This window comes from Eleutherodactylus coqui, chromosome 5 (assembly GCF_035609145.1).
Source record: "Eleutherodactylus coqui strain aEleCoq1 chromosome 5, aEleCoq1.hap1, whole genome shotgun sequence".
NCBI lineage: Eukaryota > Metazoa > Chordata > Amphibia > Anura > Eleutherodactylidae > Eleutherodactylus > Eleutherodactylus coqui.
In genome coordinates, this window is record NC_089841.1 from 2796119 (window position 1) to 2814375 (window position 18257).

The window sequence follows — 18257 nt, forward strand, 5'->3', positions numbered from 1 at the left end:
GCGACCCGAGCATTCTTGTATATCGCCGATGCTCGCTAAGGTTTCCTTGTGTGAAAATCTGGAAAACCTATGAAAGTGATGGAAACGACACAGAAACGGATAGGGCAGGGGAGGGGTAACATGCTGGGCTGCATCTTAGGTTCCCAGGTCCCACTATTAAACCACAATAGCGGCAAGAGTGCGCGTTTTTTACTTCAGACAAACCCTCATTAGCAAGGCACACCTTAGCTAAGCACCAAACTACCTCCAACAAAGCACAATCACTGCCTACATGACACTCCGCTGCCTCTTCTCCTGGGTTACATGCTGCCCAACCCCCCCACACAACCCAGTGTCCACAGCGCACACCAAAGTGTCCCTGCGCAGCCTTCAGCTGCCCTCATGCCACACGCTGGCCTCATAGCCACACCACCCTCATGTCTATTTATAAGTGCGTCTGCCATGAGGAGGAACCAGAGGCACACACTGCAGAGGGTTGGCAGGGCTAGGCAGCGACCCTCTTTAAAAGGGGCGGGGCGATAGCCCACAATGCTGTTCAGAAGCAATGAGAACTCCAATCCTGTGCCACCTCCGTCAGGAGCTGCAAATGTGGGCATAGCAATGGGGAATCCATGTGCCACACAGTATTCATTCTGTCAAGGTGTCAGATAGCTCAATCGACACCGCAAGAGGAAAGCCATCTGCACTCTGCCCCCTACCCAAGTCAGTCAGTGTCTTTGTACCAGACAGGTAAATCACCGCAATGAGAAGTCTGTGTGCACCAACAGCATAGGTGGGTCCTAGGCGACCCACGACATGAACCATGAAGAAATCAGAGTGCCCAAACATGGCAGACTTTCACTGCGCCAAGAACATAGGCCTCTGCACAAATCCTCAGCAATCGAGGGCATGAACCGGACTTCGATGCTAGCGTAGCTGTGAAGGTCTCATTAAATCACTTAGGTTTTCTTTCACCGCTCGAAAGACTGCATTAGCCAGGAAAAAGTTCCACAGACCCAACCTGGCGTACTTGCAGTTCCTCCGGGACCTAGGCCTCGGCCAACAGCTTCAGCAATCGTAGGCAGGAAGCAGAACTCGATGCTAGTACAGCATTGAACGTCTCATTAATGCAGTGACGCTCCTCTTTTGCCCAAACTAGTGTATCAGATAACTGTGGTAACACAACAGCAAATACATGATGCCCAGTGCTGATCCCCTGACCCCAAGCAGGAGGAGGAGGTGGCCTTACAAGGCCAAGAAACCATGACCAGGACCCGCTGTAGCCTGTGTGGGAAGGATGTGAGCAGGCCCTTGGTCAGGCTCGGTCCCAGCAAACACACTGTGGTACCCAAGGTACTGCGAGTGACATAGCAATGGGCTACTCGGGTCCCCTCACACTATTCATTCTGTCTAGGTGTCGGATAGTTCAAATCGACACTGCAAGGGGAAAGCCATCTGCACTCTGCACCCTACCCAAGTCAGTCAGTGCCTTTGTGCCCGACAGGCAAAACACCGCAATGGGAAGTCTTTGTGCACCCACAGCATAGGCGAGTCCAAGGAACCCAAAGACAGTATTAAACATGAAGAAATCACAGTGCCCAAACATGGCCGACTTTCACTGCACCGAGGACATAGGCCTCTGCACACACCATCAGCAAATGCGGGCATAGAGCGGACTCCGATGCTAGTACAGCTGTGAAGGTCTCATCAATGCAGTAACGCTCCTCTTCAGTGGCCCAAACGAGTTTCTCAGATAACTGTGGTAACACGAGAGAAAATACATATTGGTCTCGGCCTACAATTCATGCCCTAGTCAGTGAGTGCTTTTGGACTAGATAGGTAAAACACCGTGCTGGGAAGTCTGTGTGCACCCATAGTATAAACAGACCCCTGTAACATTCCAGTAGAAAAGGTATAAGCAGACCCCAATAACATTTCGGTTGCAGTAGTATAAGCAGACCCCAGTAAAATTCTTGTAGCAGCAGTATAGGCAGACCCCAGTAACATTTACGTGGTAGCAGTATAGGCAGACGCCTGTAACATTCTTGTAGCAGAAGTATAGGCAGACGCCTGTAACATTTATGTGGCAGAAGTATAGGCAGACCCCTGTAACATTTAAGTGGCAGCAGTATAGGCAGACCCCAGCAACATTTACGTGGCTGAAGTATAGGCAAACCCCTGTAACATTTAAGTGGCAGCAGTATAGGCAGACCCCTGTAACATTTACGTGGCAGAAGTATAGACAGACCCCTGTAACATTCCTGTAGCAGCAGTATAGGCAGACCCCTGTAACATTTAAGTGGCAGCAGTATACGCAGACCCCTGTAACATTCCTGTAGCAGCAGTATAGGCAGACCCCTGTAACATTTACGTGGCAGAAGTATAGGCAGACCCCTGTAACATTTACGTGGCAGCAGTATAGGCAGACCCCTGTAACATTTATGTGGCAGCAGTATAGGCAGACCCCTGTAACATTTATGTGGCAGCAGTATAGGCAGACCCCAGTAACAATATTGTAGCAGAAGTGTAGGCAGGCAGACCCCAGTAAAATTTCTGTAGTAATAGTATAGGCCAACCTCTGAAACATTGGGGTACCATGAGGGTAGTCGAAGGCCAGAAAAATTAGTTGGATAAGAGAGTAGGCGTGGGCCCGAAAAATAAGTGTGCCAAGAGTACAAGTGTACCTCTGAAAAATTTATCAACCGAGAGGGCAGGTGAAACCCATAAATATTTTTTGAAAGATACAGCTCACAGTTGCTTAATTTGTAACAGAGCCTGTAGGCAGCCCTGTTGAAAAAATTGGTTCATGTTACAGTCTCAATACTTTTGAAACTTTGAAAAATTGTAAAAACATTGGTAGATGTAGATGAGCCTTTTGGGCCGCAGAAAAATTGGCTGTTCAGCGCGATGACATGTTGTTACTGGAGGAGGAGGAGGAGCAGGAGGAGGAAGACTAATGTCAGAGACAGATTGACAAAGCTAAATGCCTCGTTTTTCTGGTGATAGAGAAGAGTGCATTTATCTGCGGTTGCAGCGAAAAGAATCTTTAGGTTCCGCTGATCTCCGCTGGTGGAGAAGAGAAGTCAGGGGAAATCCAGGCTTTGTTCATCTTTATGAGTGTAAGCATGTCGGCACTGGCAGTTGACAGGCGGTTACGCTTGTCCGTGATGATTCCCCCAGCAGCACTAAACACCCTCTCTGACAAGACTCTAGCGGCAGGGCAAGCCAGCACCTCCAGGGCATACAGCACAAGTTCGTGCCACGTGTCCAGCTTTGACACCCAATAGTTGTATGGAGCAGAGGCATCATGGATGACGGTGGTACGATCGGCTACGTACTCCCTCACCATCTTTTTACAGTGCTCCCTCCAACTCAGCCTTGACAGGGGAGTGGTGACGCAGTCTTGCTGGTAAGCCATAAAGCTGGCAAAGGCCTTGGAGAGTGTTCCCCTGCCTGTGCTGAACATGCTGCCTGATCTCCACGCCTCCCCTGCTACTTGGCCCTCGGAACTGCGCCTTCTGCCGCTAACGCTGTCAGATGGGAAGTTTAGCATCACTTTGTCCACCAGGGCCCTGTGGTATTGCATCACTCTCGTACCCCTTTCCTCTTCGGGAATGAGAGTGGAAAGGTTCTCCTTGTACCGTGGGTCAAAAAGGGTGTACACCCAGTAATCAGTGTTGGCCAGAATGTGTCTAACGCGAGGGTCACGAGAAAGGCAGCCTAACATGAAGTAAGCCATGTGTGCCAGGGTGCCAGTACGCAAGACATGGCTGTCCTCACTAGGAAGATGACTTTCAGGCTCCTCCTCCTTCCCCACAGGCCATACACGCTTAACAGATAGAAGGCAAGCAGCATGGGTACCCTTTGCAGTGTGCCCAGCTGTCTCTTCCCCTCCTCCTGCTCCTCCCCCTCCTCCTCCAAAACGCGCTGAGATATAGACATGAGGGTAGTCTGGCTATCAAGCGACATACTGTCATCCCCCGTCTCCTGTTCCAACCGCAAAGCCTCGGCCTTTATGCCTTGCAGCGAACTCCTCAGCAGGCATAGCAGCGGGATGGTTACGCTAATGATTGCAGCATTGCCGCTCACCATCTGGGTCGACTCCTCAAAGTTTCCGAGGACCTGGCAGATGTCTGCCATCCAGGCCCACTCCTCGGTAAAGAATTGGTGAGGCTGACTACCACTACGCCGCCCATGATGGAGTTGGTATTCCACTATTGCTCTACGCTGGTCATAGAGCCTGGCCAACATGTGCAGCGTAGAATTCCACTGTGTGGGCACGTTGCACAGCAGTCGGTGCTCTGGCAGATTAAACCAATGTTGCAGGGTCCTCAGGGTGGCAGCATCCGTGGTGGACTTGCGGAAATGTGCGCTGACCCGGCGCACCTTGCCGAGCAGGTCAGACAAGTGCGGGTAGCCTTTCAGAAACCGTTGAACCACCAAATTAAAGACATGGGCCAGGCGTGGCAGGTACGTGAGGCTGCCGAGCTGCAGAGCCTCCACCAGGTTACGGCCGTTGTCACACACGACCATGCCTGGTTGGAGGCTCAGTGACAAAAGCCAGCTGTCGGTCTGCTCTGTCAGACCCTGCAGCAGTTCGTGGGCCATGTGCCTCTTCTCTCCTAAGCTGAGTAGTTTCAGCACGGCCTGCTGACACTTGCCCACCGCTGTGCTGCCGCGCGACACCGACTGCTGGCGACGTGCTGCTGGTCTTGATTGCGAGGTAGAGGTTGCGTTGGAGGAGGAGGAAGGTTTAGTGGAGATGGCATGCACCGCCGCAGATACCAGCACCGATCTGGGGCCCGCAATTCTGGGGGTGGGTAGTACATGAGCGGTCCCAGGCTCTGACTCGGTCCCAGCCTCCACTTCACCCAATGTGCCGTCAGGGAGATATAGTGGCCCTGCCCGTCTGTGCTTGTCCACGTGTCCGTTGTTAAGTGGACCTTGGCAGTAACCGATTTGGTGAGGGCGCGTACGATGTTGCGTGAGACGTGGTCGTGCAGGGCTGAGACGGCACACCGTGAAAAATAGTGGCGACTGGGGACAGAGTAGCGCGGGGCTGCCGCCGCGATCATATTTTTGAACACCCCAGTTTCCACCAGCCTGTAGGGGAGCATCTCCAGGCTGATCAATTTGGCTATGTGGACATTTAAAGCTTGAGCGTGCGGGTGCGTGGCGGCGTATTTCCGCTTTTGCTCCAACGATTCTCTTAGCGACAGCTGGACGCTGCGTTGAGAGACATTGCTGGATGGGGCCGAGGACAGCGGAGGTGAGGGTGTGGGTCCAGGCCAGGAGACGGTCGTGCCTGTGTCCTGAGAGGGGGGTTGGATCTCCGTGGCAGTTTGGGGCCCAGGGGGAGAGGCAGTGGTGCAAGCTAGAGGCGGTGAACGGCCTTCGTCCCACCTTGTGGGGTGCTTGGCCATCATATTCCTGCGCATGCTGGTGGTGGTGGCTCCCCGGCTGATCTTGGCGCGACAAAGGTTGCACACCACTGTTCGTCGGTCGTCCGCCGTCTCCGTGAAAATCTGCCACACCTTAGAGCACCTTGGCCTCTGCACGGTGGCTTGGCACGAGGGAGTGCTTTGGGAAACAGCTGGTGGATTATTCGCTCTGGCCCTGCCTCTACCCCTGGCCACCCCACTGCCTCTTCCAACCTGTCCTGCAGCTGCAATTGCCTCCCCCTCTGAAGACCTGTCCTCAGTAGGCTTATCACACCAGGTGGGGTCAGTCACCTCATCGTCCAGCGGCCCTTCCTCCGAATCCTCTGTACGCTCCTCCCTTGGACTTACTGCCCTCACTACTACCTCACTGATAGACAACTGTCTCATCGTCATCGTCCTCCTCACCCATTGAAAGCTCTTGAGACAGTTGCCGGAAGTCCCCAGCCTCATCCCCCGGACCCTGGGAACTTTCCAAAGGTTGGGCATCGGTCACGACAAACTCCTCCGGTGGGAGAGGAACCATTGCTGCCCAATCTGGGCAGGGGCCCGAGAACAGTTCCTGGGAGTCTGCCTGCTCCTCAGAATGTGTCATTTTCATGGAGTGAGGAGGCTGGGAGGAAGGAGGAGCAGCAGACAGAGGATTCTGAGTTGCAGCAGTCGACGGCGTAGAAGACTGGGTGGTCGATAGATTGCTGGATGCACTTTCTGCCATCCACGACAGGACCTGCTCACACTGCTCATTTTTTAATAAAGGTCTACGATGTGGACCCAAAAATTGCAATATGAAGCTGGGGACCCCAGAAACTGACCTCTCTCCTACTCCTGCAGCAGCCGGCTGCGATTCACGTGGACCAGGAACTCGTCCTATGCCCACACCCTCACTTGGGACTCCGCGTCCTCGACCGCGTCCACGTCCACGTCCACGTCCTCTGCCCCTACCCCTACCCCTCAGCATGCTGGATTAAGAATCGAGCAGAGACAGAGCAGTGTAAAAATGTTTGTGAATTATTGCCGCGCAGTTGGTGGCTGCCAGCGGTAATATAACGCTAAATGAAGCCAGAGATAAATTATAAGGAAGGCTGCACGCAGGCCTAGCTGTGAACTATGCAGTTTGGATGGACGTGAAGTCCCACAGGCCACGCAGGCAAATGCACTGGGTAATCGTTAGCCGTAAAAAGGAATTTTTAAAAAAAATCTCCTTATTTTACTCTGCAATGCAGGCTGAGGCCAGGCAGTGTGTATTGCTCTTTCAATCTATGGGCGTCGGGCAGACCGTGAACTTCTGAGACAGCACACGTATAACAGAGCGTTGTAGAAAATGTGTGGTTTCTTGTCGTACACTTAGAGGCAGACTGCAGTGAGGCTACGCAAAGTGCGGATAGAAATATGTTTAAATGAAGGCTGCACGCAGGCTAGGTTGTGCAATGCAGAAGTACTACAACTCCCAGCAACCACGGAGTTAAATGCACACGGTCACAGGTTGCCCTAAGAAGAACCGTTGGGGTACTTGTAGACAGGATTCTACACTACCACTAACCCTGCCTGACCAATAGTGCCCCTATACTGAAGTACAGACAGCAGCCTGAGGACGCTATGGTCTGCACGCCCGATATACATTAAAAAAAAAAAAAATTTGGGCAAAACTGCTCACAGCAGCCACAACAGTAATGCACTAGGTGAGCTGTGGCCCTAAAAAGGGCCGTTGTGGTTCTTGAAGATGCTAACACTCTCCCTATAGCAGCAGCAGCAGCATCAGCAGCACTTTCCCTGATCTCTCTTAGAGTGTGTCTGTGGCGAGCCGCGGGCGGGGCAGATTTAAATACTCGGGGGTCACTTGATCTCGCCAGGCACTCACTGCAGGGGGGTGTGATAGGGCTGGAACGTCACAGGAGGAAGTTTTAATGTCTTCCCTGCATGTCTATTGGCCAGAAAATGGTGCAAAACTTTCAGGGAAGGAAATGGAATTGACTCGAACACCGTGTGGTGCTCGTCTTAATACTCGGACGAGCATCAAGCTCGGACGAGTACGCTCGCTCATCTCTACATATATCCCTATTCAACATCAAGGTGCATTGTAGGGAGAGGAGATATATACAGCCACCACTAGGGGGAGCTCACTACATACAGATATATACAGCCACCACTAGAGGGAGCTCACTACATACAGATATATACAGCCACCACTAGGGCGAGCTCACTACATACAGATAGTCAGCCACCAATAGAGGGAGCTGGTCATTGATAGGGGAATGAGGCATGACAGTGCCTTCAGACATCAGAGCCCATTGATTGTATAGAGATGAGGGCACGCAGACATCACTTATTCCTGTATCTTGCAGCTAGAAGTTGCTCCTCTTCCTGCACAGGGTGACAACATTACGTGTGTAGGCGGAGGGCGGAGGGGGTCACATAACTGGGGAAGCAGGACCTGTTCTCTGCAGCTGTATGGAGGACATGATGGCTAACACTGAGGATATTGGGACTGCGGGGAGAACGCTGTAGGTGGCACTATGTCTCGTCCTGGTTCAGATTTAAAGTCTCTTGTTGTAACCTATGCAGATTGTTAGGGTGGTCGGGGAAGCCAGAGGTTGGTACACAGGTAGGTATATCAGGTAGCAGTATGGAGGAGCAGCAGGTGGAAGAGCTTGACTACTGTCTGGGAGCACAATATCACAAGGATGGGAGCTGCTAGGCCAGGTTTATATGGTGTGGCTAATCAAGGGAAAGGGTGGGTCCAATCAGAGAAACAAAAACAGGGAACCAGGACCAGGTCATGCAGGGGAGCTCTCCACAGGGCTGGATAGCTCAGTGGTGGAATCGCCGCCTGGGTTCAAGTCACGACACACTGTATGGAATGGCTGCATATGGTCCTGAATGCTCTTGGCCACTTCCAATATTCTAACACTTTACTGGGTAATTACCCATAATGCACCGACTTGCGTCGTTCAGTGTTCTCTTTGAACTCCTAGATTGCCACTTTTGGGTTTGGTCACAGCTAATATACAATTACTTGGCCCTGAACACATCAGACACCCTTTGACTGACCAGTACGATGCCTTCCTTCACAGTCGCCAATCGTGAGCTCATCTGGCTGCAGTTTTTCTCACTTTCCTCTTTGGCTTTCTTGTTTTCGGAGAAGAAGTAACATTTATTTTCAGTCTGGATCCATTGATGTGGGCAGGACCGGCAGAGTCCTAGAGGAAGACAGAGGAAGTATGGAAGCTGCTTATCCATCACCATACTGGAACGATCAATTATTAGACTTTCTCCATTGCATTGTGAGTCTCTGAACTGAGACCTCACTGTCCCATGTCCTCTACAGGTTGGAGGTGACAATGGGACATGAGTATGGGACAAAGCATGCAAACAGCAGAGCGCAAAGAGAGCAGAGCAGGTGGAGAACAAGTCCGGGGAAAGTTGAGTTGAGCTAGACAGATGGTTAAGTATTTTCGGCACAGCAGAGGTTGGTAATATTAATTTCCCCTCCGATCACATCTGCACCAGAGGGGTCTTTGATGTCACTTGGTCTTTCTGCGGCAAGGAATCCTTTTGTTGGAATGTTAACAAAGTTACCAAGTTACATGGGGATGTTAATTGTTATGTCCACAATAGAGATGAGCGAGCATACTCGCTAAGGGCAATTACCCGAGCGAGCATTGTCCTTAGAGAGTACCTGCCCGTTCGGAAGAAAAGATTCGGGTGCCAGCGCGGGTGAGCGGTGAGTTGCGGGAGTGAGCAGGGGGAAGAGAGGGAGAGAGAGATCTCCCCTCTGTTCCCCCGGCTCTCCCCCGCTGCTTCCAGCCCCCCGCCCGGCACCCGAAACTGTGCTAATGAGAGGAGGAATTAATAATGGGGAATATGGGTCATCTGAAGGTCCCATCCCAACAGCGGTTATATTCTTGCCTGGAACTAAGTGAATCTTGTGGTCAGCCCCTGGGTACCATACGTTACAGGTTGGTGACTGTTGGGCCCATAAACCGCTGTCCAATCCGTGACAGATGAACAGAGTAAAGAGGGGGAAAACAAAGAAAAGCCAGAAAACACAGAAGAGAGAAGAACGGGAGAGAGAAGCGAAAGGAGAACACAGAATAAAAGAGAGAGAAGAGATTAGATAGCAGATGAGATAAAAGAGGGAGGAGAAAGAAGAAAAACAACAGAAAATAAAAACAAGAGAAAAGAGAAAGAACACAGAAACTGGGGGAAGGTGGGGGGGGGGGCAGGAGGAGGAAGAAGAGATCACAGAGAGATGAAAACAGAGAGAAAACCCAGTAAGAACACAAAGTAAATGGAATACATAAGAGAAGAACATGAAGGAGAGAGAAGAAGGGAGAACAGACAAAAGAACCAAGAGGGAAGAGAACAAGACAGATTGAGGAGGGAGACAACAGATCAGAGAACAAAGATAGAATACACCAGAGAGGAAAACACCGAGGAAAGTGAGCAAGAACATAGAAGAGAAGGGGCCGAGAAGAGGACGTGTTAGGTGTTAAGTGCCAGACATATGTATCTCTGGATAATGTTGCTGTACTTTATATATGCTCTTGCTAGAACCTTCAGGGAGGTCATATGACTGTTTTTTATACGAAGCTTTCTGCTGTGTTTCTACAGGACCTGAGCTGCCTGTTAATTGGCTGATAGGCTGGGTGTAAAAAGCAGGTCCTATCCCCGAGTTCTGACATGACTCAGCAGTTTTTAATGAGAGCCTTGTGGGGAGTGAGCTGCCCTTTTGCTGCTGGAGAGCTGGTTTTTGTATGCCGCAAAGTAAATAACGATGCGGCGTGGGACTGGGGGCAGGAAAGGAAAAGGTTAAAGAGCGAACTTAGGTAAAGGGGGTGGAGCTAAGACAGGAAGGAGACAGCCAGAGAGCGGGAAAGAGCACAAACGGCTTGGACAGTAAAGAAGAAGGTCGTAGAAGAGCAGACGAGAGTGAGAGAGCAACCAAAGCAACTAAAGCAAGACCAAGAGCGCAGAAGACAGGAGATTCAAGTGGAAAGAAGCCGGCGGAAGGTGGAGAAGGACGGAAGAATCGGGTGGAAGACACAAACAGCGGCAGACAGAAGAGAGAAGATGGACGGCTTACCTTCGATGATTCAAGAAGCGGTGAAGCAAGACGGCACCGGATGGCTAGAGGAGCTGATGACAAGCTGCAGGATGACCGCGAACTCCACGGAGCCAGTCGGGCTGGAGGAACAGCTCCAGAGGCCCGGGGAGGACGCCGCCAGCGGGAACGAGGCGCCGCGAGGTAGGCCGCGCTGAAGAAACAGCCCCCCAGCAGGATTAAGCTCTAGCCCAGCAGCAAAACGGGGAGGAGGACGAGGTACCTAGACAGCGCAGTCCGGAGGGGTACCGGAAGGGCGACAGACGAAATGGCGCCGGGACCAAGGAGTACGGCGGGAGGTCCGACTGGGGAAGTGCAGCGGTCGGCACTAATAGGTGATCCGGAGCGGAGGGAACAGCGGTTCGGCAGCTTTAACAGGCTCCGGACCGCAGCTTCAGCGCGCGGCCGGGCGCAGGATTTCAATGCCGGAAAGAGGTGAGCGGATACCAAGCAGCGAGAGGAGCAGGGAAGCGCGCGGTAAGGCCGCACGTCCTCTCAAAATGGCGGCGCAGCGCGCGGGGGGCGCAAGGATCACAAAGGGCGAACTATAGAGGAAGCCCGCGCATCGGGGGGGGGGGGGGGGGGGGGGGAGGAGGAAGGAGAGCTCGAAGGGGAAGCCAGGAAGCAGGGTCCCATACAAACCCCGGCCACAAAGCCCAGGGAGTACTAGTGGGTCTAGCAGCAGCGGGGGGAGGGGCGGCAGCTTACGGTACAATCCACTAGAGTCCCTCAGCTCAGGGATAGAGTGCCACGCAGAGAGTTATAGACCTGCCAACAGGCAGTGCGGCACATTTGGGATTAGAGCCAGGAGACACCCAGAACCACGGCCCACTCCATTATGGCCATACTGCGGGCACATCGGCCACCACCCACCATATGTCAGCCGCCACCAACGCAGCCGGCGCGTACAGGCGCTACTACGTTAATTCACACTACATAACCCCCCCAGTAGAGCCCGTAGACTACCCCCCCACACATAATCAGCCGCAACGCAGGAGCTCTAAAAGACAGTGTCAGGGGGCCAGGCGCAGGCAGAGAGAGCGTGCTAGTTAGGAGAGGCAGGACCGAGAGTTCACGCTCAGCTAGAGCAGGCAAGGGTAGAGCGCAGCGGCAGGGCGCGCGAGTCAAGCGGGGAGGAGGGGAGCGGTAACCAAGCCGAGCCCTACCAGTTGGAGGAACAACCACGGCGGCCGGACCCACAGCCATCCCTTTATAGGAAGGTCCGGGAACGACGCAGGTGGCAGGACCTCCCGCAGGATCGGTCAGGGCAAGACCAGCCTGCCACATCGCAATCAGACAGCATGAGGAGGGCTCTGCATACGAGTGGTCGGCAGCCCACGCAGAAATTGAGCCGGAACCGCGGGAGCGGTACAGCAAGGATATCACCCTTGGCAACGCCGAAGGTCGGTCCATTTGGTGAGTCCACATTATACGATGTTTGAAAAAATGTTACAGATTGGTGTCTGTGCTAAGGTTGCTGTTGAGCAAGAGTGATATGGCTCAACAGCGGGTATTAAAGTTAAAAAAAAAAAAAAAAAAAAAAAAAAGGTATAGATCCCGCAACGGTTGCGGAGAATGGTGATTTGGTGTCTGTTCTAAGGTCGCTGTTGAGCAAGATTTATACAAAAAAGGGCTTTTAGTGTCCTGTGTGGCTCCAGGGGGTGCAGGCCCGCCTGTGGTAAATACTGGATTTGGCTCAACAGCGGGTACAGAAGGTGATCCAACCGTTGGTTGGCAATATGTGGATTCTCTGTTCTGTGGTGTGGCCCCTCTGGGGGCAGGTCTGCCTGATGATACGGTTGAGAAAATTAAGTACGGTGTTTACATTGATATATGGTCCTTGCTATCAGCGGACCACGTGATGGTGGAAAAAAGAGCGGACGATGGAGCGTGGTGCTTATAAAAAACCTAAAATTAAAACTTTTGGAAACTGGTTACAAGCGTATTTGGTTCTGGTGCAGGTGACATGCCAGCATCAGCCGCTCAAAGCTCCAGGATACAGGCTGCCGCAGCCTGGTGGCGCTATGGTGTAGATTTTAGACGTATAGCTGATTCTAGCACAGCGACCCGCTAAGACTTCCTTTCTCGGGGGAGCCACGGGGGGGCGCATCTCAGCCACCCGCGGCCTCTCCTAGGCCAAACGGCTCTTGTTGGTGGGTACAACAAGGGCTACTGCAGATTTTATTTCCGTACGCTTACCAACAGTCACCACTTTATGCCCTAACTTAAGATCGGCAAGAGACGATATTGAGTTAGCAAAAAAAAAAAAAAAAAAAAAAAAAAATTATTAAATAAATAAATGGGCCGCATGGTCGGCCTGTTTCAAGGACTCATCGTTGAAGACTTGTCACCCAAGAAGGAAACCGGGGAATTTTTTCGCGGGATCCATCATTTATCTTTCCCAAGCTCGGATCGGTAAATGATGGCATCTAAAAAGAAGCAGCGGTAGCCTATACTTCTTTCGACCGCGCAATACGGCTAGTGAAGGCAGCGGGCAGGTTTGCCCAGCTGGCAAAACAGACAAGAATCGGCATTTCGACTGCTTCCATTTCACCCAGATGGCTTCAACTTTAGGAAGCAGAATCGAGGTTCCAATTTTTCTTCGACATGTGATTAACGACGGGATGCTCAATTTCATGGTATTTTCGAGTTAGTCAGTTCTTTCCTTGAGTGGATGTTAAAGCATGAGACGGGCATCACATCGGTAATACATCAGTTGGATAATTTTTTGGTCGTCGGTTCAAAACGTCAGGTGAAGGTGGGTTTCTGATGGAAAATTGTCAGAGGCTAATGCGTTTAGCGGGGGCCCCATGGTCTGAAGAGAAGACATGGGGCCCGGCCACGTGTTTGCGCTGCCTAAGGATAGAGATCGATTCGGTGGAAAGGGTGTTGGCTTCGGCAAGTGGTTGGCGATGTGGCTCGATGTTAAAAAGCAACGTTACGACAAATCAGGTTTTTGTTGGGTTTATTAAATTTCGCTTACAAAGTGATCTCCATGGGGCGGCCGTTTACCAGGCAATCATCGCTGGCGACTGTGGGGGTCCGCGAACCACACCATGTCGTGCGGGTTACGACGGGAATAAAGCAGATTTGCATATAGGTAGGGTGTTCCTTCATTCTTTCAACGGGCAGGTGGTATGCCCGAGGGAAGAGGTGGAATGCACTGAAACCAGCTTGCGCGCCGACGCAGCCGTTTCGGGCGGTGTCGGAGTATTCTTTAACAACCATCGGTGCAGGGAGTCCTGGCCAAGGTCATGGAGAGAGAAGCGGTAAAATATCACGTTGCTGGAGTCCTTCTCTGTAGTGGTGGCGATTGAGTCATGGGAATCAGAGTTACTGGATCAAAAAAAAAAAAAAAAAAAAAAAAAGGCGCAGGTGGTAGTAAGATGTTTGAAAGGTAATTTTTTTTTTTCGTGCAAAACATGTTCCTAGTTGTGACAAAGGAGCAGCTGACGCACTCTCTCGTTCGCGGATGGAACTGGTTCAGGGAGCGGCACCTATAGGCGAATGCCGAGGGGGTACGCTGCCCGCTTTCCTTATGGAGTCTGGCAGAGGAGAGTTGCGGAAGCTGGTGGAGGCACTGGTGGCGGTTACAACGTAAAAAATTCTAATTCAGTTTGGTCTACATGGTTGAAATTTGTCGACATTGGATATGTTGACGGAGTTGCGTGGTAGATGGTTATCGGTTGGAGCGGCAAGAAAACACTTGGCTTGCTAAAATTACACTGAATGCTAGACGTGACTAAAGAATTTGCGTTACAACAATATAGTTCGTAGTTTGGAAGAAAAAAGTTTTCTTACGGATACGCGCCGACCTATTATGGTTTCATGGTTAATTAAGTTATTGACGGGTATGTTCGGATGAATACGATACGTTTGTGTTCAGGCCCCTCTTGCTGGCGTTTGCCGCAGTTTTGCGATCGGTGAGATAGTCCCGGCTAGCTAAGTAAAGCTGTGGGGTTACGGGTATATGATGTTATTACGACTGGAGCATCGATCCGGATAGGTACCAGGAAGTCACAAACAGAGGGTATGGTAGAGGTGAGTGGATCGCTATTAATCGAGGGGGGATGCAAGGGTGTCCAGTGGAGGTGATGGACCAGTATATATAATAAAAAAAAAAAAAAAAAAAAAAAAAAACCCATAGTGAACAGTTATTAGTACGCGAGGCCAGGCCCCCTCCCTCACCCGTTTTCCAATTTTCGGCGGTTTTTTGGCAGTCGGCGTAAAAGAAGTGTGGTGTGGATCCGGGGGAATTTGGAACCCAATCATGTAGAACGGGGGCTGCGACGACAGCGGATGCTCTCGGCATGACGGAAAGGGGGGTTTGAAGCGGTTGATGATAATCGCAGGGGTATAAATCGTACGTAAGACCGGAACGTACTGTGGAAGGATCCATGGTCACGGATTAGCTGGTAGTTGCCGTCATACCTCGGTTTTCATTACAGGTGGGTTTTTTCGGGGTGCGTTAGTTGGGATGGGTTGTTGGTAATTACGGGGGTATTTGCTAGGTCTATTTCTTTCAGCCTCGGAACCGGGCACGTTGGATTGTCGGACATTCTATTATTTATTGGGTCGAGAGAAGAGCGGCTACTCGACCTAGGGAGAGGAATCTAGGTCTGAGTGGCGCTCTCATAAACTGGATCGGGGTACGTGGGCTGCAAAAGGCCCAGGATGTTGCAATTTGTCCTGGAGATAAGCAGGTGGACCCCCTGGAGAGTCATACTGGTCGTTCACGCCGGGGGGAACGACTTAGGAAAACAAAGATGATAAATCTAAGGATGTCCAGGTTCGTGCAATAGTTGGGCGGAGTGGCAGTCCGCCACTTGGAGCTGGAGGACAAGGAGAGAGGAGCATTAAGGGATGATGGTGTGCACCTCAACGAGGTGGGACTGGATACCTTTTTGTCAGGACTATAAGACGGAATGGAGATGGCGTTGGCTCGGGTTGGCGTTGGTGGGGGCGGGATGCGCCATAGGTATACGGCGCATACCGCGTGGCCGGAAGCTTCCCATGCGGGCTACGGCGTAGAGGAAGGTTTTCAAGCCCAAGGGAGATACAGGGGCTTACAAACGTCCTGTGGCCGTTACGGTTTTAAGAATTGCAGCAGTTTACGGCATGGGAAGGTGTTAGACAGAAGATAGTTAAATTAAGTGAAATTAAGTTAAATGGAAGATTAAAATATGTTTTAAATATGCTAATAAAGCTGTGGCCAACCCACGTTTCAAGCAAGAAGGTGTAAGTATATGTTTGTTATAGGTAAGTGAGCATACAGTTAAGATTAGGGTGCCCCCAGTCTTGTATGCCGCAAAGTAAATAACGATGCGGCGTGGGACTGGGGGCAGGAAAGGAAAAGGTTAAAGAGCGAACTTAGGTAAAGGGGGTGGAGCTAAGACAGGAAGGAGACAGCCAGAGAGCGGGAAAGAGCACAAACGGCTTGGACAGTAAAGAAGAAGGTCGTAGAAGAGCAGACGCCCACCCACCCGCCCTGGGAGATTGAGGGCAGTAAGGACTTGATGTGGGAGTAAAGGACTGTTCAAGGAAGTTGTCACAGCTGGTGAAGGTAGGCCGGAAGCTTCCCATGCGGGCTACGGCGTAGAGGAAGGTTTTCAAGCCCAAGGGAGATACAGGGGCTTACAAACGTCCTGTGGCCGTTACGGTTTTAAGAATTGCAGCAGTTTACGGCATGGGAAGGTGTTAGACAGAAGATAGTTAAATTAAGTGAAATTAAGTTAAATGGAAGATTAAAATATGTTTTAAATATGCTAATAAAGCTGTGGCCAACCCACGTTTCAAGCAAGAAGGTGTAAGTATATGTTTGTTATAGGTAAGTGAGCATACAGTTAAGATTAGGGTGCCCCCAGTCTCTTGTACCAAAGAGAGAAGATTCCTGGAGTGGCGCTAACATGAGTGCCAGAGGGAGGTCTACTGATCATCCAAGGAAAAGTTAGCTGCGATTACTAAATGCACGCTCCAAGCTGGCACTGGGAGATAGACCACCAGCGAGAACAGACAGGCTGACAGACAGTAGCTGGATAGGCAAGTTTTGGCATTGTGTAATGGTGAGTAACATCCCCTAGGCTCATCACAGGTAAAATGGATATTCTGACTAGCGGATTGAGTCATTTGGTTAACTGAAGTTCCTCCAAGACTAAGTTACTTCAGAAGAGCTTCCTATTCTCACCCAGCATTTAACCGTTTACTGTCTGATACCTCTATATTGTGTACAATATTAAGGACATCCTATTTGTAGGCTACAGACCGTGTTATAATGTGAAGCAAACATTATTGACCTGTTTGTATTGTATCCAGTATTGTTACTGCCATATTATTCTTGGTGGTACATTGTTTGTACAGATGACTGGTGTGAAGCTGCTCCATCACCGGCCTCCTAATCTGTACACAGTGAGAAGGAGGAGAGAGAAGAGAAAGGAGAACAAGAGAGAAGAGATAGTAGAAAGGATAGGAGAGGGAGGAGAGGAAATACCTGTGGAATTCAGCCTATAAGATGCTGCAAAGAAAAGTAAGTTGTCAGCGTCCTGAGAAACCAAAGATGACATCATTCACGCATCACAGGATCATGGGACTTAGGAGAGATCTCCTCAGAAGGGGGCGCTTTCAGTAAGGTAAATGATAGTACATCAGGTCCTGATGATGGGAACCTGAAACATGACCTGCTACTTGAAAAGCGTAGACTCCTAGAGCACCGATTCCTTCTCTCAGAGCAGTGAGTCATAGTACACCACCATCAGTGGCAGAACGGTCGGCGACATGCTGCACTACATGCTACCCCTGCCTTATAATGGGGAAGACGGACACCAGACTGTTACTCTGGAATATGGATAATAAGAAATCGGTTTTCTGTCCGCTCGCAAGCACCCCACCCCTTTCCCTCTGCAGCAGCTCTCTGCCCTGGATCCACAGTAGGGAAGCCCCTATATCTGGGGAACTTCTTCAGTCCCGCAGCTCTATTGAACAAGAGGGTTGACCCTCACTGCAGGTGATTCTGGAATAGTAATAGCACTTTATCACTGTGTTCTGATGGGTCAGAACAGGGCACCCCCCATCCTGAAAAAATATAGATCCCCTGGGCTGAAGTTACAGGGCATCACTGATGATACATGTTTAGTTAACACAAAGTTTTTGCCTTGCAGTCGTAAACCTCACAAAGACTGCAGCACATTTCCTTTTAATCCAAAACTAAAACTCTCTAGTGATCATACTGTAAATGTTAGTTGAAAGACTGTCACAAAGCTCCACCCCCGAGGATCTGATAATGCTCTGTAATACAATCACACACACTGACCTGTCGCCTCATCTTGAGGGATCTGATCCGAGAAATGTTCTGCCAAGAAAAAAAATGGGAAGGTCAAAATTTCTAAAGTAAGGGAGAGACTTCAGAGGTCTCAAGAGAACTTTCAACCATTACTAGTTACCTGAAGGCATAAAAAAAATAAATAGACCAGTACCTACCCACATCCTCTCACAGCAGCACCAGTACCCACCCACATCCTCCCACAGCAGTACCAGTACTCAACCACATCCTTCCACAGCAGTACCAGTACTCACCCACATCCTCCCACAGCAGCACCAGTACCCACCCACTTGTAGAGTAGCCGGTGTACACACCCACTTCCACTTACAGCAGTACAAGAACCCAGCCACATCCTCCCACAGCAGTACCAGTACCCACCCACATCCTCTCACAGCAGTACCAGTACCCACCCACATCCTCTCAC

The 18257-nt window shown here is 50.8% G+C and overlaps 1 protein-coding gene across 1 annotated transcript in view; it reads right to left on the reverse strand.

The window, feature by feature from the left end:
- Positions 1 to 18257, reverse strand: part of LOC136627210 (CD209 antigen-like protein 2) — a 55686-nt gene that overhangs the window by 9517 nt on the left and 27912 nt on the right. Inside the window, exons 3-5 of the mRNA XM_066602140.1 lie at positions 17825 to 17863; positions 17006 to 17029; positions 8466 to 8614 (exon numbers count right to left, since the gene is read on the reverse strand). Coding sequence (XP_066458237.1) covers positions 8466 to 8614; positions 17006 to 17029; positions 17825 to 17863 — 212 coding nt within the window. The remainder of the gene's footprint in view (positions 1 to 8465; positions 8615 to 17005; positions 17030 to 17824; positions 17864 to 18257) is intronic.